Below are 23,853 nucleotides of genomic sequence, written 5' to 3' on the forward strand. Positions count from 1 at the left end.
TAGAAGTTTCAAAGCTGTCAGTCTAACCCCAGGACACAAACTTTACCACCCACATACCAGGCCCATCCCAGGAGCTTTAACTTGTAAGCTTATGATAAGCTGAACTAGTGCTGAATTATGAATGGCACTGAAGACATGGTGCAGTTTTTAGGCCAAATCTTTCTCTGTCTCTCTTTCTCTTTCTTTCTCTTGGCAAGTCAGAAGATAGACAGAGTGCTGCACTCGTGAAGGAGCTCACGTTCGGCTAAAATATACATCAGCTGGTGAAACCTCATATGACCTCTGTACATTTTGAATGCATAGGTAATTTCTTTTGCGTCCACTGAGGAATATTAGTTCAGCTCAACCAGAAACGAACCGCTCGCATTTCAATTTTTTGACAGACAGTTTCGATTAGCGATTGCCTACAGTAATACTGTATGTGTGGCTGTATGGAATTTCCAATTACTGCCCAAAAAACAGCAGAGAATGCAGGTTGTCAGCTTGCAGCTTTTGTCCTGACCTCACGCATGTAAGCTGTGTGGTCAAAAGTATGTGGACACTTGACCATCACACCTGTATAAGCTTGTTGAACATCCCATTCCAAACCCATGTGCATTAATATAGAGTGAACCCCTCTGTGCAGCTGCAATAGCCTCCAGTATTCTGGGAGTGTGTGGGTGTGAAGTCAGGCATTGATGTTGGGTGAGAAGGCCTGGCCAGCAATCGACATTCTAGTTCATCCCTAAGGTGTTCAGTAGGGTTTAGGTCAGGGCTCTGTGCAGGTCACTGGAGTTCCTCCACACCAAACTTCTCCAACTTTGTGTCTTTAAGGATCTCGCTTTCTCCAAGAGTTCAGAGGCACCGGAACAGGAGAGGGCCTTCCCCAAACTGTTGCTGCAAAGCTGATAGCATATAATTGTTTAAAATGTCTTTGTGTACTGTAGCATTATCATTACCTTTCACTGGATCTAAGAGGCCTAGCCCAAACCCTTCAAAGCAGCCCCAGATCATTATCCCTCCTCCACCAAATTTCGCTGTTGGCACTCTGCATTCCGGCAGGTAGTGTTCTCCTGGTGTCCGCCAAACCCAGATTTATCCATCAGCCTGACAGATGGTGAAGCATAATTCATTACTTCAGAGAACATGTTTCCATGCTCCAGAGTCCAGAGCTTTACACCACTCCAGCCAATGCTTGGCATTGTGCATAGTGATCTTAGGTCTGCACGCAGCTGCTTGGCCATGGAAACCCTGCTCATGACGCACTGTTCTTGTGCTGATGTTGTTTCCAGAATCAGTTTGAAACACTGTAGTGACTGACGCACCAAAGGATAGGTGATTTGTACATGCTACACTTGGCAGCCTCACTCTATGAGCTTGTGTGGTCTACAGCTGAGCTGTTGTTGCTCCTAGATCAGGGTTTGGCAACATGTGGCTCCGAAGCTGCATGCGTCTCTATTTACTGCCCTGTTGTGGCTCCACAACAGAATTACATTTGTAGATAAAAATAAAATAATCTTCCTTTGCAGTAAAATAAAGCTCTGCTGATGGTTCTAACACAGTTTTAATAAATAGTCAGAAATGCTGGAGTTCCTGTAGCTTATATTTGCTAGTTCACTGACCTTTAACCCTGAAGATTGGCGTGCTGGCTGTTGGTCACACTGCAATGCAGACAACAGTCTCACCTAGCTAGCAGCTAACGAAAACGTAAAGAGAAAGATTTAAGACAAACCGATAATTTTGAGACAAATGGACTTATTTGCATTTATAAGCACTCAGCTGGTTTCCTGATATGTTTAATCTGCAAAGAGAATCTGTCAAACACTAAAAATTTGCGAGGCTGAAGTTTCTTGTTCTGATTTTCCCGTTCCAACCTTAAATGGTGCAGCAGTTGCATTCTGGTGCCTCTGGGATCATTTAAGATGGAACAGGAAAATTCGCACAAGAAGTTGGCGAATGAGAAGCGACTTCAGCCTCGTTAAAAATCGAACATTGAGATACATTTTTACAAAAACACTGTTCTACTTTTGTGGAAAAGTTTCCTGTCGGAGATGCGAGAAAAGCAACTATAGCTGAGCTTACAGCACAGCAAAGTAAGTCTGCATTTTTGTTTATATTTTTTAGCCTATACTAGGACATAAGCTCATACTGATTCATATTTATATCCAAGAAGATAAAATGGACATAATATTTTGTGGCTCCCAAGGTGGTTTGAGGTTTGTTAAAATGGCTCTTCTTAACATTTAGGTTGCCGACCTCTGTCCTAGACAGCGCTTACAGTTGTTCATACATCTGTTAGCCAGGTGTGTGTATGAAGCACCTAAGCTCAGTAATTTGGAAGGGTGTCCACATTCTTTTGGTCATATAGTGTACATTGACACGGCAAGAGCGCGAGTGACAAGAACACAAATTGTATAATGAAGAACTGCCATATTGAAAGGGCAGCTTGCGTCCTTCCCATAACACTCTAATGATGGGCAATAACGATGAACAATGTGAGGCTCGATATGAAAAGCAGTCGTGATGCACTGTTCCCTTGTTTTCGCTCGTTACGTATTCTCATTCATCACATTGATCTCAGCATGCATACCATCCTTGTTCCAGCAGGCCTCACCAAGTCAAAGCGCGAAGGCCGATCGACTCCCGATTCTTTCATCATGTCGTTATGCCCGGATCACGTTCCACTAGACCATTGTTAGAGGTGACTTGGCCGTCTTGACATTACAGCTAATTGTTTTGTATTGTTTAACAAGATAATTTCTCAAAGATGAAGACGGAAGAGGGGCTTAACTGCCAGGTATGTTTGCTCAAAGATAAAGACAGTGGATCAAACGGCAGCTTGCTACAGCGTGGAGCTCTGGAGCTGACAGCACCCAGCTAAGGGAGTCTGCACAGAGTCAACTCAACTTTAAATATTAAATACTCTCTATAGGCAGAATGAACCTGGTCACATCACAAAATAGTGATGTCTTACAGGCTAGCCAAGAAGTTTTGGAACTTCTGGACCTTACTAGCCTTCCACAAGTACACTCTGTCTGGCTCTGTGACAAAACAAGTTGCTTGATTTTAGAGCTGCTACTAGCAAGTCTTAGTAGTTGAGTAATCTAAAAATATTATTTTGAGAATTGAGTAATCAGGGACTTTCAAAAAAGAGAAACAGTAAAAATGGACTTGAGCACTGTTTGGATGGGATTTGGATGGGATGTTTTACAAATCCAATTCCAAAAAAAAAGCTGAGACAGTAGGTAAAATTCACATAGAAAAAAGCAGTGACTTGTTAACCAACTTTATTGTTTTTTTGTAAATTTATACTAATTCCAAATTTGATTGCAACACATTGCAAAAAAGTTGGGACATGTTAATGTTAGACTGGGAAGTTTGTGGAATAATCACAAACACCTGGAACTTTCCAAAGGTAAACAGATGTATAGGTAACAGGTGATGCTATCATAATTGGGTAGAAATTGAGGATTCATGAAAGGCTGTTACCACTTTTTGCAAAAAACCTGCATGAGCAAATAATCAACAGTTTAAGAATGTTTCAACACACAATTTTATGTACAGTTCATAACATTAAAAGATTCAGAGAATCCGGAGGAATCCTGTATATAAATAGCAAGGCCAAAAACCAATAATGACAGCCCTTCGGTCCTTCAGACAGCGCTGCATTATAAACTGATGCTTTTGTATTGAATATAACCACATGGGCTCGGGAATACTTCAGCAGACACAGTTCATCGGCACATCTACAAATGCAGTTAAGATTCTACTGTCCAAAACTAAAGCCATATATCAACAACATCCAGAAACGCCACCGACTTCTCTGGGCTAAAGAATTAAAAAAAAGAACTGACGCAGAGTGGAAACGTGTGCTGTAATCTAACAAGCTGACGAGTCCACCCTTCAAATTGGTTTTAGAAATAATAGATGTTGTGTTCTCTGGGCTGAAAAGGAAAAGTACTATCCCATTTGTTGCCAATGCAGAGTTCAAAGGCTGGCATCTGCCGTGGTATTCGGATGTGTTAGTACCAATGACATTGCACATCTGTAAAGCCACCATTAATGCTGAGGGGTACATACACATTTTGGAGCAACATATGCTGCCATCCAGATGACGTCTTTTTCAGGGAGATTCCTGCTTATTTCAGCGAAACCGTGCCAAGCCACATTCTGCACATGATACCACGGCATTGCTTTGTAGTGAGAGAGCGCAGGTGCTAGACTGGCCTACCTGCGGTTTAGAACTGTCTCCCAATGAAAACCTGTGGCACATGTTGAAGCGTGATATACAACAATGGAGACCCAAGACTATTGAGCAGCTAAAGTGTCACTTCATGCAAGAATGGGAAGAATTTACACTTTCTCAACTATAACAGTTGGTGTTCTCAGTTTCCAAATGATTATTGAACGTTGTTAAAAGGATATCTGATGTAACAGTGGTAAACATGCCCCTGTCCCAACATTTTTGGAACATGTTGCAGGTATAACATTTCGAATAAGTGTATATATACAAAAAAACATTTTCAATTGAATACAAGGTCAAAAAAGATTTGCTATCTTTTTTATTTACATTTTTCCTACTGTCTCAATGAGCCATAGAAATATCTGTAGGTTATTTTAATCCTGTGTAAATTGACTTATACTGTCATATTCTGTGGAAAATTAGTTTTTTAATTATAAGGCACTTGAAGTGCAACAATAGGGTCTTCATCAAATTCATGTAATAAGAAAATATACCTTCTTCTACTACCAACACAAATGTGGTGTGGATTGGAAGTTAAGAATAGGCACTTAAGGAGAAGGTTTTAAGGAGAAGGTTTTCAACATGTATATGCCATGGGGGAGCTGGGAGGGTAAAAGCCTGCCAGAGATCTGGAGGAGTTCAGACAGATATAAGGTAGGAGAACATCATAGGGAAAGGAGTTCACTATGACTGTATTGCAGGTATACAGCTTTAAGAAACAGGTTAGGAGTTCAAGCAGAAGTTGACAATCATGAAGCGAGGAGGAGTTTGAGAGGGAAACCTCTAAGCTATGGCTGAATAAATCAGGAGCTATCTATAATGTAATATTTATAAATTAATAAATGTTGCATTTTCAAAATGTAGTAAAGTTATAAGGAGCAGTAAGCAGTTTTCTTCTTTGCTTTATGAAGCAACCGGTATGGCAGTGTTTTTGGAACTGTATGCTGACACCTGTCAGCATGGGTGACATGAAGCGTGTCTACAACCCCGTGGTGTTGTGGAGAGGCAGTTGCCCTCTCCTCCTTTGACAGTGGAACGACAGTCTATGGCAGTGTTATCCGTGTCACTCAAAATATGTCGGATTCAGAGATTCAGGTACAGGTAACGAGCATTAAAAATGGTAAAAAATGCTTGTTTTTGGATTCTGCATAATCAATAACTGACATGGCTGTTTAGACAATAAGAATTATCTGTGCAAGTAACACATGACAGCAGCATTTGAAATGTTTGATGTGCTATTAGCGTGTCTATTAGCACCAGTAGGATTACGCTCTGATGCATAGTAGATCGTTTTTTAAAACAAACAGGGTAATGTTTTTTGGTCATGTTGACAACATCTGACAAAGTTTTTGACCCATCAAAGATATAAAGGAGAACAAAACTGTATAGTCAAGTGGTTAACTTACCTTTCCAGCAGAAAACAAGCAACATCAGCATCACTCTGAAGTGCTCTGTCCTTAATGAGAGCTTTCCAGTTGGAAAACACAAACCATTCTTTACCCTGGTTGTTTGCCAAAGTTATTTTTTTTAGCTTTCTTCCATTGTTTTCTTCTTTTTCTGTGGTTTATACATGTCCTAACATTACTTGCTTCCGACTACTCGTTGTGTATGTTTGTAAAGAATAGTGATGGTCCTCCATGATCATTTGTTCCATTGATATTAATCAAGTTAGATTTGACATTTCATTAAAGGCCTGTTTCATTTTTATTGTTTAAAAAATTTGGCCTTTTTCCTCCAATTTTGGACAAATTTTTTGGTGGCTCAAATTTCAATGCATCCCTACTTGGAAAGATTCTAAAAAGATTTTTAAAGGATGAAAAACTTCTAATGCTACATGGCAAAAAAGTTACCACTGCTACAGCACCACCATTACAGTGATGTTAATTTCCACTAGCACTTCCCAAGAAGTGCTTAATACTATTAGGCCAACTTTACTGGCTCAACAAACATTTCTTCTCTTTGTAGTTTTATAGAGAATCCTTCAGAAAAGCTTATCTGTATATTAATGGAGGAGGCTGACTACCAAACTGTTTGGCCTAGACCTAGTTAAACAAAGCCTTTTACTTTATGTGGTTTTGCTTTTAGCTCACACAAGCAATTTGTAACACCAAACATTTAATTGTACTTTATATGCATGAAATTTGCAGTTAGAAACTTTTCATGAGATCCTGCTGGTGTGGGTTTCCTCTCTTTCAATGAGGCACACAAAATCGAATCAAGTGCTAACAGGTCTCCCTGATAGCGAATGTTCAAAAGTAAACACAAAGATGGTTCATCAAGAATGTATGTTTTAATTAATGTCCTTTTAATCAAGTAATCGATTTTAATCGAGTGATTGTAGCAGCTTGATTATGTAAATAATATATAAACACTTGTGATAAATTTAGTGTTAATCAGTTATCTATGAAAACGACAACTCTAGATATCAAGAGTTTAATACCAGTGGCTCATCTCAATGATCTTTCCTATGTGTGATCAGAAATTGGATTGCAATGAAACGCTGTAGGCCATGTCTCAGTAACTCCATGGTCATAGGGGCAGGAGGCTACTTATGCATTTCCTTCATATTTTTCATTTCCAGTGTTGTGGATTTCATCACGAGTCACCTGACCCAACAAATATTCACAACATTGTACCATGCAGAAGAAATGCTTTTCTCCAGGGACATCATCAGCCATCTTGTAGTCTGAATGTTGTCTGGGGCAGAGTCTCTGGTGCTAAGTCTGTCTAATTAATGAAGAACCAGAAGAGCCGGCTAATGAACTGGGGAAAACAATTCCCCTTCCACGCCTGCACTCAGCTCTCCCTCATGCTTTGAATGTTTATCCATGCCGTGTTTTCAAAGCTGTAATCTCTAGCTCTGACTCAGCTCTGCTTGCAGTTCACTCTTCCTCAACTTTCCAGATCAGCCCCCCCCACTCCCCTCCCCCATTCTCCGAGTTTTCTCAAAAAGCATTATTAAAAGTTATGAGAGGATTTCAGCAGCCTTTTGTAAATGATGGATCGCCGTCATTAGCGTTCACTCTCTCGTGCTGTCATTTGGACGTTTAGGTCAGTCTGTTATCCCAGTAAATTGTAAAATCAGACACCATGGAAGAATAATAGAGAGGGAAGCGTGCATCCCTGCCGAGATGAGATGCGCTCTTATTGATAGCGATTAAAGATGCTTTACAGGCTTTAGGAGTTTTGTATTAAAAACTCAGCTTTTAAGCATCATTTGCTTTTTTGTCCATTTTGGGAAGAAGAATTTCATGTAGTGCTGTCACGATTACATCATCTTAAGCCCATCAGTTGAAATGTACATTCTCAAAGAATCTGCAATGATTTGTGGCATATTTGCTAATGACAATGTATATTTTCTTTTCTCATACTGCTCTGTCTTACTGTAATCTCCCCTGGGACTTTGTACAGATGATATGGATGTTCAATATTTAATCATCTATATTTCTATTGAATTGACTGCTGTTGGATGGACTAAATGGTTTCCTGATAACATCTTTGTCTGGTCTGAATTCCACTCCCAGCTTTGGTTGAAGAAAGGAGTCACAAGTCGGTTCCTGCGTCAAAACATGGAGTAATGATTTTAATACAGAATCAAAATATTTCATTTAAAACAGTATTGCGAAATTTTAAATCATATGGCAGATGTGGAAACCACTGTCAGTGATCAAAACTGGGATCAGAAAAATGGCATGATATGGATTTTTTTCCCTGAAGAGCTTATAACTTGTAGGGTTTGTGATTCTTGACCTCTGAATTGAAAATCATATTAAACCTAAAAATATACATACCATTACACACGTAACAAAACATATGCACACAAGGCACATATTCAGTCACTCTGTATTTTTGCTGTGTTTAAAAATGTCTTATATTTATTAAATTTTGACTCTTATGTATTGTTATACCCCTATAAAAAAAAAACATCTCGATGATTTAACAGTGATTCAGTGGCAATTTACATGATGATGATGTACCTTTTAGATTCTCCTACTAGTCTCTTTTGCAGAAAGAAACAGAGACTGATAATTACATCCATTCCTATGTAGTTTTTTGCTGGACTGCCCAGCGGGCCAGCCTATGAGAGTCAGTGTTTCTCACTGAGTCACTGACTGACTGACTGACACCCATTGTTGAGCAAGTATTGCCTGTGACAAACAGGCGCTATACGCTATTAAACGTTGGCTTCATACCCTTCTAACATTACCAATATAAGGCCAACAAATAAAGAAAGGAAGCAAAATGGCGATCATTTAAACATATTATGGATTTTACCAAAACAATGACCTAATAGTGATGAAAGCAGTGAGCATTTGTATTAGAGCTTGAGCTGCATCTAGACCTCATTTGGAATTTCATTTATCTTGCTGTATAATCAGATTTACTTTGCTATTTTTGATTGTTCCATGTGAGTCAACAAGCATTAGTACATGACCAATAAGTGCACAAAAATGTTAACTGACATAATAATGTGTTGTGTCAACTGTTATTGTTAGAATTATAGCTTTGTAAAGTTACGTTTATTTGGCACAGTATTGTTAACTAACTGTAAATATATATTCCCAGTAGTTAAAGAATGAGTTGTGATGAGTGATTCTGGGAACCTGTAGACATTTGTGTGAGTGATCTTAGAGTCTAATAGATATGTTATTATGCTAATAACATTCTGTTATTATAAGTTAAACCTAGCTGGAGGGCTCGCTCACACTTTCCTAATGAATTCCTCAACAAATCCTGGGGAACACAGATTTATCTGCTACTGCCCCTTTGCCAGCACTGGATGAGGGTTGTGGAGCATAGTGCCTTAAACACCACTTCTATTATAATAACAGCCCCTTATAAGTGCACTGTTTAAATAAGGTAAAATGATCTACTTAAAGTTACTGAACACTGTACCTATTATTATGATTATTACACATATTTTAAAGTAGTTAGGTTCATTTTTTGTTTTTTAAAACTCAAATAATCCTCAACATAATTATTAGATGTGATCACTTACATATCTGCTAGTCCTAATTTCATGTGGTGCAGGTTTGTACACAAGCACAGTCTTGGTGTGAATCCCCCCCCCCTTGTTCTGGGTTTTCATTGTTGTTATGTTAACAGTAATGTGTTGAGCTGGTGTGCACACAAAGGCAGGGTGTCAGAGGGTGTGAATAAAGCTGTTACACTTTCCTTTCACTCCCAGCTTTGTGCCACAGTAACACTATATAGCCACTGTGCTGCAAATGCAAGTTAAGACTGTACTGTGCACAGTGGAAGTCATATCAACAGCATCGAGAAACACTGCCGACTTCTCTGGGCTCAAGCTCATCTGAACTGGCCTGATGCACAGTGGAAATGTGCATTGTAGTCTGATAAGTCTATGTTTTAAATTGTTTATAGAAATAATGGACGTCTTGTTCTCCAGGCCAGGGGAGTAAAAGGCCATCCAGACTGTTACCAGTGTAAAGTAAAAACCAGGGTCTGTCATGCTATGGGAGCGGTATTAATGGGTAACTTGCACATCTATGAAAGCACCATTGAGGCTGAACACATTTTGGAGCAACATATGCTGCCTTTTGGCTGCCATCGTTTTCAGGGACATCTTTGCTTGTTTCAGCATGACAGCATCAAGCCACACTCTGCACATTACAGCAGTATGGCTGCGTCGTCAGCATGGCCTGCAGTCCAGACCTGTTTCCCATTTAAAATGCGTGTCCAATTAATCTTAAAATATGACAGCGAAGGCCCTGTACGGTCGCACAGCTAAAGACTTGTATAATAGAAGAATGGCAAAAAAATACACTTTCAAAACTGGATCAACTGGTGTCTTTCGTCCCCAAACGTTAAAAAAAGTGCTTTTAAAAGGAAAGGTGATGTAACCTAGTTCGTAAACATGCTCCTGTCCTAATTTTTTGAAACATGTTGCAGGCATTAAATTTGGAATGTGCAGATATTTACAAAAACAATGAAGCTCAAGTTTAGGTAAAATATCATATATTATGTTTTTGTACCGTTTTCAAATGTAGGTTCTTCAGGACACAGTGCTACATTTAACAACAAAAAAAGAAATAACAAATATGATAAAACAATGCACAAATAAAGAATGTAAGTTATAAATTGAGTTTTAAATTAATCTTATAACAATGCGCTGTTTTGATACTAAAGTACTTATAGTTTTAAAAGGAAAATAAAGTGCTACTTGCAGGCCAAATCAAATGTCCTTATAGGCCAACTTTGCCCATTTTATTAGGTCCACTTAACATACACTTTGTAGATCTACAATTACAGATTGTCTGTCTATTTTTCCACATACTTTGTAGCCCCTTTTCACCCTGTTCTTCAATGGTCAGGACCACCACAGAGCTGGTATTATTTGGGTGGTGGATCATTCTTAGCACTGCAGTGACACTGACGTGGTGGTGACGTGTTAAGGTGTGTTGTTTTGGAAAAAGTGGATCCGACACAGCAGTGCTGCATTGGAGAACCCTGTAAAAGGGGGCTAACAAGTATGCCGAGAAACATACGGACTACAATCTGCAAGTATAAAACTACAGAGTGCAGCTATGTAGTTAGTGGACCTGCTAAAACGGACAGTAAGTTACAGATACAAGTTATGTGTACCTAACAAAGTGGCCAGTGAGAGTATATTGATTGACATGCAGCACTCAATTAAAAAAGGCTTTTGTATATCCCTCATATCTTAATCCATGCAGCTGAAAGCCACCCCACATTTGCCATAGCTGAGATTTTATCAAATGTCGAGACACTTTCTCAAAGTCCAATTATCTACTCATTACCAGAATTGCCAGGTACATGCCCACTTTAATTATCTTATGTCCTCAACTGTGAGTTATGGCCTCGGTATCTGAGGCAAGATTGGACAAAGTAGGCTCAAAGCTAAAGAAAGATAAATCATCGCCTTCATTACCTTTCATCATCAGGAAGATAAGACCAAAAAAGTCCTCTCCGCCCAAGAACGTGTTTAAAAACTGACAAAAAGCTCACCTCCGGAGCTGTTTGTGGCTAATGTAATCGTCTAATCCTGAGTCCCCTCACTGCTTTACTAGCACTGCCTTTGCTAGTGGAGCGAGAAGTTCGGAAATGGAAATCAGCTTGGTGTTTCACAAAATCAGACGGAAACTTTTAGAGTGAAAGTGACTGTTTCTGTTGAGGGTGGGTGATGTGGAAAATACACCAGTGAGCAAAAACAATATGACCACCTACAGATATAATGTTGATTATCTCCTAACCATGGCACACACATATCAGGGTCTGGGATATATTAGTTGGTAAGCAAACGTGGACAGGCTTGAAAACCTGAGCGACAAGAGCCAAATTGTTATTACCAGATGACTGGGTCAGGGCATCTCCGAAACGGCAATGGTAAGTACATGCTGACAGTGGTCCAAGAAGGGACAAAGCATGAAGGGACAAAGCTACCCCTTGTTTTTAAGTGTCACTTTTTTCCTTGGAACTGAATTACAAGGGGTAGTCCCCCATGAAATGGGACAACCGTCAAATAAAAAAGAACATTACTTCATTGGAGTGGTGCTCTGTAGGCGACCCTGCCAGTCTGCAGTGATAGCAGAGGAGGGTAAAGTCCAGCAACCTCGCTGCTGGGCTTTAGTTACATTTAGGCCATCATATGCTTTCAAAGAAGGGGGGGTGCGACAATTATTTATTATCGCCCACCCCTAATTCTTTGGTTATGTGAAGCTGAAGTCAGCTGTTTGCCAACTTCTTGTTCGAATTTTCCCATTCCACACTTCCCCCTACCCCTCTATCTCAAAAATCAAGACACCCTACCCCTAGACATGAACGAAAAAATGGAGGGGTAGGGCTAAGTGGTAGGGGCAAGGGGTAAAATGGGATTGGGCCAGGGTGTTGGACGCCCAAGGTTCATCGATGCTAAAATGCAATGAAAGCTATCCCATATGGTCCAAATCGATAGAAGGGCTACTGTGGCACAAGGCAAGGACATTCCTAACGTTGGTTTTTGGAAGAATATATCACAACACAAAGTGCATCACACCTTGCTGTGTGTAAGGCTGTGTAGCCACAGACCAGTCAAAGTGCCCATGCTAATCCCTGTCCACTGCCTACAATGGGAACTGGACCTTGGATTAATGGAAGAAGATCTCTTGGTCTGATGAGTGCCATTTTCTTTTACATCACATGGATGGCCATGTACTTATGTGCTTAAGTGATGGTACCAGGATGCAACGTCTGAAGAAGACAAGCCAGTGGAGGGAGTGTGATGTTCTGGCCAATGTTTTGCTGGGAAACCCTGGGGCCGGGCATTCATGTGGATATCAGTTTGACATGTACCACCTACTTAAACATCATTTGGGACCACTTCATGGCAGTGGTATTCTTTGATGGCAGTGGTCTCTTTCAGCAGGATAATTGGCCCTGCCACACCGCACATTCTTCTGGTATGGTTTGAAGAGTATGACGAAGAGTGTAAGGTGTTGTCCTAGCCTCAGAATTCCAAATTCAAAAATAAACAAACAAAAACAAAAAAAAAGATTCTGGAAACCGTCTTTTCATTGATCAAACCAGTTAAATTGTTTAGCCACTTGACGTTAAGCAGTAGGTTTTCATATCTATTAAGAAGGAGGTTGTAGCGATGGAGGCTGCCCCTTCAGATGAGGTAAAGCTAAAACTAACACTGGAGAGATGTTGGAAGCTAGTCGGTGCTAAAGAGGGCTTTTTTAGAGCAAATCATCTGGCAAACTTGGCTTAGATTGGATGTGTTACATGTTTACATAGAAAAACAACAAAACGTAATTTGACCAGAGTTGTTAAAACTTTTGCATACGACTGTAAGTCTGTGTGTTACTATTTGTGACGTTGAGCTGTGAGTGTCGTCCTCTACAAAGACTAATACTAATTTTTTTTAGCTTCAGGAAAGACATAAAAACAGCACCAACCTCCAGATGATCAGAATAGCATGTGTCAGGCATTATATGTTCCTCAGCAACTTCTTATCCACCTTTTCTGAGCCTATAAATCTGACTAATTTACTGCCGCTGCCATTCTCACTGCAGGTTTGTTCAGAGAAGTGCTTTCACAGTTTCCCTTAGCTTGGTGGAGGAGGTAGCATTTTGAGCTGAGAGGCATGTCAGTCATTATTTTACAAAGGGTCTATTGGTAAAAATAAATAAATAAAATAAAATATCATAATGGGCTGACGTCCAATCAGCTACTTGTTACTATGCAGTTGGTTATAATTGATTTCAGGCGCTCTACATTTTAATTGGTCTAAAACCTAAAGTCCTTTTATAACACATTCAGTTAGTGTTGTAGAAGTACTGACAGTATCCACAGTATACTCAGAATAATGTGTAGTGATGTAAATAATTATAATAATGTTAACACATCATCATATCGCCCACCCATAGTAGCTGTTGTGGAGTCGAACCCTCTCCCACACTTGCAGTTGACTTACTATTGGTAGTGCAGCTAAAATAGTTCTTCATTTTCTCTGTCATTATATTTTAGTACCCTGGCTAATTAACGAAACAACACTGATGTGGATCATCGGAAGCCAATTATACTAATGGTGTCTGACACTATAGGCGAAGGGGTGCTGCAGTCTGCTTAACTGGGTGAAATCCACAAAGCAGCAGTACTGTGTACACTAATTAATACATACAATAAGACAATTATTTGGAGCACTCAGAGCTTGTAAAATAATGTATGTTTTTTTTTCCAGTATGTGTCCTCAGGTTAACAACTGCTGTTAAAGTAATTATGTGTGCTCGCACTACTCTTCTGTGAAATGTTGTATTTTCTGTGAAGAGCAATTTGGGACCATTCCTTGAGGGGTCCTGTCGGTGAATTTGCTTTATTGCGGTCGTAAATTTCAGCCTTATCAGTAATAAACACGATGCTGTGTAGAGCTGGAAAAGTCTTCTTCCCAAGTGCCAAAATTACAGCCCAATTCATAAGGGAGTCTGGGCTAAACGGACAGCTACATGCAGATGCTATCTGAGGTGAATTGCTATATAAGGTTAAAAGATGTGTGTAATGGCATACCTCATGCTAATATTCTAGCATTGTTAATGAACAAAACATGAGGCTAAAAGGGGCTAGCTAGCATTATACAAATGAGATGCTGGCCGCCCGTAAGCGTTCATTAATTATTAGCCACATTAGCATTTTTGACCACATATTACTCTTTTAATGATAAGTCTTTGTTAAGGATTACCATTAATTAAATGACCTTCACTCTGCTCTCTGCCACAAATTACCCTCCAAATGTGTGTGCAGTCTGACCTTTTTGATTACTGGGTAAGAGACGTAAAAGGCAACTGTCAAGTTCTGTTGTCAGTGCGCTCACCTAGGGGTGGATCTAGGGGTGGGCAGCAGAGATGTTGCTTCATGCGAGTCTGAGTCAAATCTTGAGTCTCTGAGGTGTGAGTCTGAGTGGAGTTTCTGAGGTGCGAGTCTCAGTCGAGCGTCAAGTGTTTGTGGTACAAGTCCGAGTCAAGTCCCAAGTCTCTGTGATGTCTCAAATCTTTGAGGTGCATAGAGTCAAGCCTCCTATGTGTGAGTCCAAATCGGGTCTCTGAGGTGCGAGTCTGAGTACAGTCGAGTCTTGAGTCTTTGAGGTGTGAGTCCAAGTTGAGTCTCAAGTCTCTGTGCTGAGAGTCCAAGTCAAGTCTAACGTGTTCAAGTCCGAGTAATGACGATACCACAGTACGAGTCAAGTCTAGAGTGCTTGAAGTGCGAGTCGGAGTCAAGTGACGAGTCTTTTAGGTGTGGGTCCGAGTCGAGCCACGTGTTTGGGGTACAGAATACATCATCATATTGCCCACCTCTAACTGAGCTTGTGATGAAATGGTGCCATTGAATACCTCACTAATGTGTACTTATCTCTTTTTTTCAGAGGGCTGCGACAGTCCATTGGTGTCTAACCTCCCCCAGTCTGCCTTCAAAAGCTCATCCCAGCTGTCCAACAGCCACGGCCCTGGCTATGCAAAACTCAACAGAAGAGATGGTGAGCACAGCGGTCAGAGAAATCAGTATGATGGTCCACTAGCAGCAGCATAGTGAATGATACCGTAGATATCAGGGCTACACAATACTTGTCATGCGTTATCAGTCCTTTGTAATACTGATCTTAAAGAAAGCTGCAATATACAGATGAACCCACTAACCAATCACAATGTTTTTGAACATGTGCTGTGAGCAGACTGACCAATTATAATATTTTACACAGCGCAATCTGTGGAGCGGCACTGAGTCATTGCCCCCTGAAAAGCTTAAGTTGGGAGGGCAGTGCTGCTCCAATCCTAGCACAAAGCTAGGAAGAGAAAATGCAGTTCCATAGTTAAACTGCATGAAACAGAAAATAGAACAGAACAGAAAATAGACAGAAAATAGCCTTGATAGTGAAACTGAGCTTAACAGTTTGAAAACAGTATTGATTTTAAGTGTGCAGGAACACAATAGCAACCAGAAAAACTGATGTTTTCTGCATGCACATCTTTGACTCGCTGGTTCTTTCCCCTGTTCAGCTGTAGTCTGGCATGTTGGCCTTCTGGCTCTGATTCCTGCTCATACAATATGTGACCAAACGTGTGTGGACACCCCTCCTTATTATTGAATCCAGGTGTTTTAGCCACACTCATTGCTAACAGGTGTATAAAATCAAGCACATAGCCATGCAGTCTCCATAGGCAAACACTCACAGTTCAGTGACTTTAAATATGGCACTGTCATAGGATGCCACTTTTGCCACAAATCAGTTTATAAATTTCTGCCCTGCTAGATCTGCCCCAGTCAACTGTAAGCGCTATTATTGTGAAAGGGAAGCGCTCTGGAGCAGCAACAGTTCAGCTACTCAGAGTGGGGCCGGCGAGTGCTGAAACTCGTGGTGCGTAAAACCTGTTCTTGGTTATCCTCTGTTAGCATCACTATGGAAGCAACATCAGCACAAAAACTGTTTCACAAAAGCTTCATGAAATGCGTTTCCATGGCCAAACAGCTGCACACAAGCCTTAGCTAACTCCATATTAATGCCCATGGTTTTGAAGTAGGAAGGAGGATAAGTAGGACAATTCGGAACAAGCTTATAGGTGTTATGGCTAGATGACCACATTCTTTTGGCCGTATAGTTTATATCCACAACCCTCTCCGAGATTCAACGTTGTTCAGTGAATGCACACATAAGAATTATTTCTTTTGCTCCCCTCAGTGTTAAACCCAAGCCCGTGCCTAGAAGACAGGAGCTTTGAGTGCTTTCACTGGTTTACTTTGGTAGACTTTGGCATCACAAATAGCATAAATGGCCAGGTTGACCGCTACCCAACCTTGTGTATGTTTTACCCTAAAACCACCCACAGAATTCCAGTACAGTGCATTTCAAAATAGATCAATTTTATTTTTGCCTCCATGCTGCTGACTTCAGTGCTCCTCCAAAAATCCATGGCTTTTTCGAGGGATTTGTGTGTTTTGAAGCCTAAAGTGAAATGACTCAGTGAAGCAAAAGGAAACAAATATGCCGATGCAGCACTCACACCTCACTGCCTTGTTAAAGAGCTTCATTTTGAGGCACTAAGTCGCACTTGACCCTGCGAAACATCCGAGAGCGTTCACGGTGGCTAATCAACTCCGGCATGATTCAACGGTGTTTATTGTTTTAGTCCATTTGCGCCGAGCCGCTTAGTGGCTCTCGGTGAATACGAGTCCCTTATTATCCAACATTAGAGCGAGGTGTAAAGACATTTGCTGAACACCAGTAATGACGCTCTCTTATTCGCACTCTCTCCATTTACAATAGCCTAGCCTGCTTTGCATGAGTGTAGGATAATGCACGGACTCATAGGGCATCGCTTCGGAACGTGGGGTGTTTTTGCAGTGCTTTAAGTAAACACATGTCCGAAATCTAATGACTCAAGTGGGAGGAAGGTGTAATTATTATCGCCGGAAGAAAGCGGCCTTCACAAAAGGCCCCCGCTTTATTTTGAGGGCAAAATTCCGTTTCTGGCGGCGATTAGCGAGCTAGCGCTTTCATTTTCTCAGCGAGCGCACGCGCACACCATGCAGGAGTCTTTACTCCCCACAGTATGGAGCACAGTGCACTTCAAAGGCAGCGTACTGAAGCCAGATCCCATATTGATGCCTCTACTTAAAAGCTAGGTTGAAAGAAAAGAAAGAAACGGTAGCGTACAGCCACCTCTTCCTACCCGCTTCTCAGCCGGAGGCGTCTATTAATGCAGCGCTAAACTCTTTGCATCCGGCCACCATCAGAATAAAATGAAATCAAAACTAGTGCCTCCTCTTGAGAGCAGAGTGGGGTTGATGCAGTGTCAGTGATAGAGCCTGGATGAGAATGGAGGACTTTTTTTTTCATTTTTTCATTGAATCCGTAAGAGGTTTTGAAAGCGCCTGGGTCACGACTGCCGATCCTTAATAAATGTAAGAGCTCCACCTCAATATATTTCTATTATTCCACTGGCCTTGCAGTCCAACCGACAAAAAACACGCTGCTGCTTTCATGAAGATCCAGGATTGTGTATATTTAATTCTTCGAACTTCTTTTCCTCAGGGCTGCCTCCACTTCACTCTGGGGAAAAACCATAAAGCGGAAAAACCAAGAGGCTCTACGAATAGCGAGGACGGAGATGAGCGTATTTTTAACTTTGATACTTGCTTCTTAACTTGAATCATCCTTTACTATATCCTCTAGGAATCACTTTTATTTTGTCTTCCATTTCATGATTACGTCCCCATGAGCATTTTTCCGGGTGGTCATGAGGACACAGTGGTGCTTACGCTTACTCATCCCAGCGGCTAAGTGAGGCACACTCACAGCAGGTGTTTCAGAGCGCATTCACTAGATTTCCTCACCTAAGGATTTATTGAATGAAACCACAGCCACCTGCCTGAGAATCATCCTGCAAAAGAAACTTGTGTAAAATTACAGATATTTACTTGTTTTTCTTAACAGTGTAGTACTGCCCGTCAGTCACACCATGAACTGAACATTACAGCAGTTACATGCACTTAAGCCAGTCGTTAAAACTATAAATATGACAATAGCCAAATATATAAAATATATAAGCATGACCTTAAGCAGTGGGAGATATGGCTAAAATGAATGTCACAATATAATTAAAATGTCAGTTTCGGTATCCGTCATATAGATGCTTATATAGATGCTTAAGTAAACCTGTTTTTGCAGGTTAACGTTGGCTTATTGCTCTAGGACAGGGGTCAGCAACATGCGGCTCTTTTACTGCCGTTGTGGCTCCACAGCAGAATTAGATTTATAGGTAAAAATAAAAAAATCCTTATTTCCTGTATAATAAAGCTCTGCTGATCGTTCAACACAGTTTTAACAATACATTTTGACTTTGGTATAAAGCACAGACATTAAGTCAGTTTTCCTGTTTGCTTTAAGTTAAGTTAAAGTCATTGTGTTTACATCATTTTTAGTCATCTTTTTAAAATTATTTTTCTCTTGTCTTTATTTAATTATAGTGCTTTAAAAATACACATAATCCGAATGTAACCAAACGTAATCAGATTGTTATTATTGCTTTAATATAATAGTCCTTTAGATTAGGTTACAGATTACAATTTTTAACAGGTCATCAGTAACCTAATCTAAACGATAAACAAAAGGAATGACTTGCTTTGGTAAACACGTGGATGTGGAACTCTCGCCTTAGAACTCCCATCTAGCAGTCTGGAGTTGCTCCAGCAGGGGGTGCTATTAGCACGCAAGCAGCTTTAGTGTTCAGTATTTATAGAAGAAACAGCCATAAACATTAGCAGAATTGAACAATGCAGTAACAACTTTCAAAACCAAGGTTTGTTACCAAAAGATATTGAGTTCTATTGAGGAGGTTCTTAATATCAGTTAATGTTAAAAAGCATGCGAGTTAAAGACCATACAGAACGCAGCTGCAGTGGACTGTGTTTGAGTGATTCACTGGTCTGTGTGGACTGGTGGACGAAAGGGAAAAAGTGTTTTTAATCACTGTTTCTCTTTTTCTTTAGGTATTTATTTGCTTTTCTCGGCTGAATACTTTCTGTGGCCGAAATTGTGGTGCATCCCCAAAAATAAATGTGAAATAACAATTACATCTGAATAAAATAGCATAGCAAAAGTTATTTCTTTCAAATTCTGAGGGTCAACTATCCAGTCAGTGTCATAGTTATGGTACTCCAGTCTTAGAGAGCAACTGCACTGCACAGTTTACTGCTGGGCTCAAATTAGCAGTTGTTGGATAACAAACTAAGTTGATGAGGAACATGCTGTTCTCCAGTACTCAAGGTTGGGAACTTTGATCCCTATAGTCAGAATAAACTATGCAATATCATAAATGAGCCTGGAGCTCATGCTCCACTGTCACATCAAGCTCCTTTCCCCATCCATCTCCCACTGTATACTGCATGGTTGCACTAAATCAAGAAAAGACTGATGGCATTTCAAACAATCTGCTAGTGCTTGAGCTTTACATTGAACTACATTACACAGCAAATACTTTCCAAGCATGCCATCTTCTTTCTTTCCAGAAAGATTTTTTTTTATTGCAATTGGGTTTCTGACCAGATTGTTAGAAGCAGCGTGGCTGAGCATTTTAAAATGGATTGGTTTGTTCAAATGAAGTTGAACAGTTTGTAAAGATCTAATTGTCTGTCAGCTCCTTGACTGGAATAGATTTTCCAACTAATGCAGCAAAATGACCCTTTTCACTTCTCAAGTCATCAACCTGAGGAATTTTTTTAAACTGATCACTTCTCGTTTGAATGCTTCTAGTCTTACGTCATTATGAACTATAATAACAATACTTCAGAACATCTAATTTATCATAAATTATCAGAAATTAAGCCACTTATCCGTCCATGCCAGGATCATTCTCACTTAGTGCACATGCTAAAATCACAATGACTCATTCTAGCAGCTAGAATGAGTCATGATGGGTGCTGTTGGGGCCGATAACTTACAAAAAACTTTAAATGTTCTGTCTTTTTAAAGTTCATTATGTTAATTAGACAAAGCAAAGCAATTACCACATGTTCACTCTGTCGTGGACAAATGCAGCACTGATGAAGATTATGTCTGCTGTGAAATGTTGTGTCCCTTTATTAACAATATTTTTTGACAGATTTGAATATTACATGCTGGTGTTTGTCACAATTTACTTATATTTGAATTACCTTTTGAAATAATTTGTTTATTTTGCTACAACATGAAAATGACAGGGTGGTCAAGGACACCACAAGTGCACTTGCGCATGACAGGGTGGACAAAGTTATGAGTCCCCTGACAAGCATTTAAGAAAAGGAAACACTTATGATGAGTGACATTTTGCGAGAACATTTCATTCAGTTAAATTTCATTTGAAAAACAAATGTAAAAATGTCAGGTTAACTGCAGTTTGTACTATTTTATAATTTGCTTTTGTTAAGATTTCTGCCATAGTTTTCACAGAAACTGACTGTAAATTATACAGTAAACTTTTAAGAATGGACATCAGCTCCCAGTTTAGAGGCTAAGAACCTCCATGCAAACAAACGCAGTCACAACTTTGTAAATAACGTATGAGCAGTGCAACATAACCATGTGCTCCATCACTCCAGAGAAAACAGTTGCTTCACAGCCCAATGCTGGTGGGCTTTACCCCCTTCTAGCCGACAGACATAATAAAGAATTGTCTGCGTACTTACATCATTAAGAGCAAAACAAGTCATTCAGAGTGCTTTGATGTAAAATGCTCCATTCTGCAGAAGCCTACAGAGTCAGAATTGTTCATAGTGGTGGTGATCGGAACCAGACGTCTGAAAAGTGTAATGCTTCTAAAAGCTCCCTCACAGAAAGTCATTACATGAACAACTTATGAATACGCTGCTTGATGCTTGAGACATTATTTTACTATAGTTTTGAGGTAGTTTTTTTAATCCAGTCATGGCGGAGAGTTGCATGCAGGCCGTTGTAAGGCAAAATGGGCCCTAAAGGAACCTAATTTTTCCACTTTACCATACAAAAATCTGAAGCCTGGTCCTTTTAGGTAAGTAAAATGGCTGTATTTTCCATTTACACTCCGAATGACTTTGTTTCCATCCCAACGATTTAATTATGACCATTGAAAATAGCTGAATTCACTAATTAGCAGGCCTGTCTACACCTTTGGAAATATTTTGTGCAAGAGATGGCTGTACATGATTGTTTCTTTGAACTCATAAAACCCCACCGAGCCACAAGATAAATAAGCAAAGGCGATTGCTAATACTGTGCTAATTCTGTACACGCCACGGGCCTTCTGTGGAGACAAGATTACTGAGAAATGTATCTCTCTGCTACTGTCATGGGGTGTACCATTATCTACCTGTTTAATCGTCTGCTATTAGTCTACTATTAGCATATCAGCAGGTTTATTGGCCGTCTCACTTGGGCGGCTGAGTGGAGAAGACTGCGAGTTTGATTAGCCTGGAAACGTGATTGTGTCTCTCTGTGAAGGCATCTACCAGCAGCTAAGTAGACTTAATCTTGATGCAATAAATACCCTTTCGAGGAGATTATTCATATTAGTATAAATATCCACCTTGCAGGCGTGATTTTTGAAAGCTTAGGCTACATCTCACTTATCCACACATTATCCTTACGCGTATGCATGCGCTTGCTTCCCATCAGGCATTGAAAATTCGCCTCAATTCAAGTTTTTTTATGTCTTGCTGCCTTTTTAGATTTTTAAGGGGCTATTTAGTGTTGCTTCACTGCTTTGGCAAACGGTAATAGGTGTAATTTAACATTTCGAATAATTTCATCTTCGGCATGTAATACCAGCTGCGTAACACTGAGGTGACTCAGATGTGTTGAAATGGGCTGCCGGAGTTCTATAATCATTCTGGAAAAAAAGAGATAAGATTAGATCCTGAAATTAAATGAACTTCTAATCAAATACCTTTTCTAATGAAGTTCATGGAGGTGATTGTACAGAATTGGATCTCCTCCATACCACTCCATGTGGTGTTTCCTCGCTCACTGGAATGTAATTGTCTTTAAACGAGTCTTAACCAAGTCAGATGCCATCTAACAAATTCTATTTGGGTTACATGTGCTCCTACAGAGGCAGCAGCACTTCTCCTGCTTCCATTAGTTTCCCTGAATTTCCTCTTGTCCCTCTGGTCTCGAGCCCATGCAGGTGGAAAAATGGTGAATTATTGATGAGAACTTGGCCAGTTCATTAGACGCGCATCTGCTCTTCATTGGAGCGCTGTTTGCCATGCCAGACTCGTGTCAAGGGTGATTTGCCCGCTTCTGTAAAGGGATAATAGGCAATAATGCTTTTATTCAAGCTCCTATTGGGAGTTTATTGTGCATTCGTGTTTGGTATGATATTGTTAGCTTACCTCTATAGCTGTAGCTGTGGGAACAAAACCTTGCATTTCCAGAATTGTAATGTCTTATTAGAGAATTCCACCAATTCTTTCACCAAATGTATGTTTTATTCATATGTATATATGTGAAGAAAGTTATTCAGAGTGGTTTGATGTAAAATGGTTCGTATTACCTCGGATTTCTTTACAGTGGTGGTGATCGGAACCAGGAACCAAACTGTGATGTCTACAACAGATATTCTCATTTTATTTATTATCCAAAATGACCAGTGAATCTATTCTGAGTGAGTTTTTATATGTAATGTTGATAACAAACAAAAAAAAAATCTCTGGTGACTTCTTTGCTTCGCAGTGTCCTACAAGTATCTCTCTGCCATGAATACATTTTAAATAAATGTTGTAGGCCAAAACCTTATCTCAGAACCAGAGAACTTGGCCAGTTTGCAAAACAATGTCGCAGGCATCAGGCAGAGTCTTTGTAACTATTTCATGCAGTAGCTTTCTGTGAGGGAGCTTCTGAAGGCATTAAACTCTTCAGACGTCCGAGTTCCCACTGTGAACAATTCACATTTGATTAAGTTTCTCTAGAATGCAGCATTTGGTATCAATCCCTTCCGGATGACTTTATAGCTTAATGACTTAATAAGGCAGAAATGTTGCAAAATCAGTGGAATTCCATTTTAACTTTTAATGGAAGTCGGACATTGGACATTTTCAATGGAACAACAAAGACAGAGATACACTGTTTTGTCTCCACATTGACAGTGTTAACCCTTAGAAGCTGGCAATAGCAAAAGCATGGTGGAATTTAATTTTTTTCACTTGTAACTTTAAAAAAAAGTGGAGAAATTGTTTATTCAAAATTCAGTCAGTACCACATTTGTGTTCATAAAAAGAAGAGGAAATTTTATCCTGATTTGAATTTGATGAAAAGCTACTGTTGTACTGTTGTGTCCTTGTTTTTCAGAAAGAACAAACATCCTTTACAGTTGTGTCATTATTTGACGTCGAAACAACCAGAAGTCAGACTCAGATCTGTCGATACAGAATGTAAATTGAATATAAATGTAATTAATTGTGTAACTCCCTGTAAAGTTAATATGTCATTAAATTACTCTTTATATAACTACTATAGCAAAAGTAAGTCATAGCTTCACTTCTAAAGTTTAAAATGTCTGTGACTTCTTCAAAATCCATAATTCCATGGTTTTAGAATAAGACGTCCATTTGTCACCCCTCCCTCGATGCGAGCCGACATGGGCCACGGCTTCGGTGATTAGCCATTG

At 39.9% G+C, this 23,853-nt stretch overlaps 1 protein-coding gene across 1 annotated transcript in view; it reads left to right on the forward strand.

Moving 5' to 3' along the window:
- cntnap3 (contactin associated protein family member 3) overlaps positions 1-23,853 on the forward strand; it is a 188,696-nt gene that overhangs the window by 21,074 nt on the left and 143,769 nt on the right. Inside the window, exon 2 of the mRNA XM_036595152.1 lies at positions 15,102-15,212. Coding sequence (XP_036451045.1) covers positions 15,102-15,212 — 111 coding nt within the window. The remainder of the gene's footprint in view (positions 1-15,101; positions 15,213-23,853) is intronic.

The sequence above is a fragment of the Colossoma macropomum genome, unplaced genomic scaffold (genome assembly GCF_904425465.1).
Source record: "Colossoma macropomum unplaced genomic scaffold, Colossoma_macropomum, whole genome shotgun sequence".
Taxonomy (NCBI): Eukaryota; Metazoa; Chordata; class Actinopteri; order Characiformes; family Serrasalmidae; genus Colossoma; species Colossoma macropomum.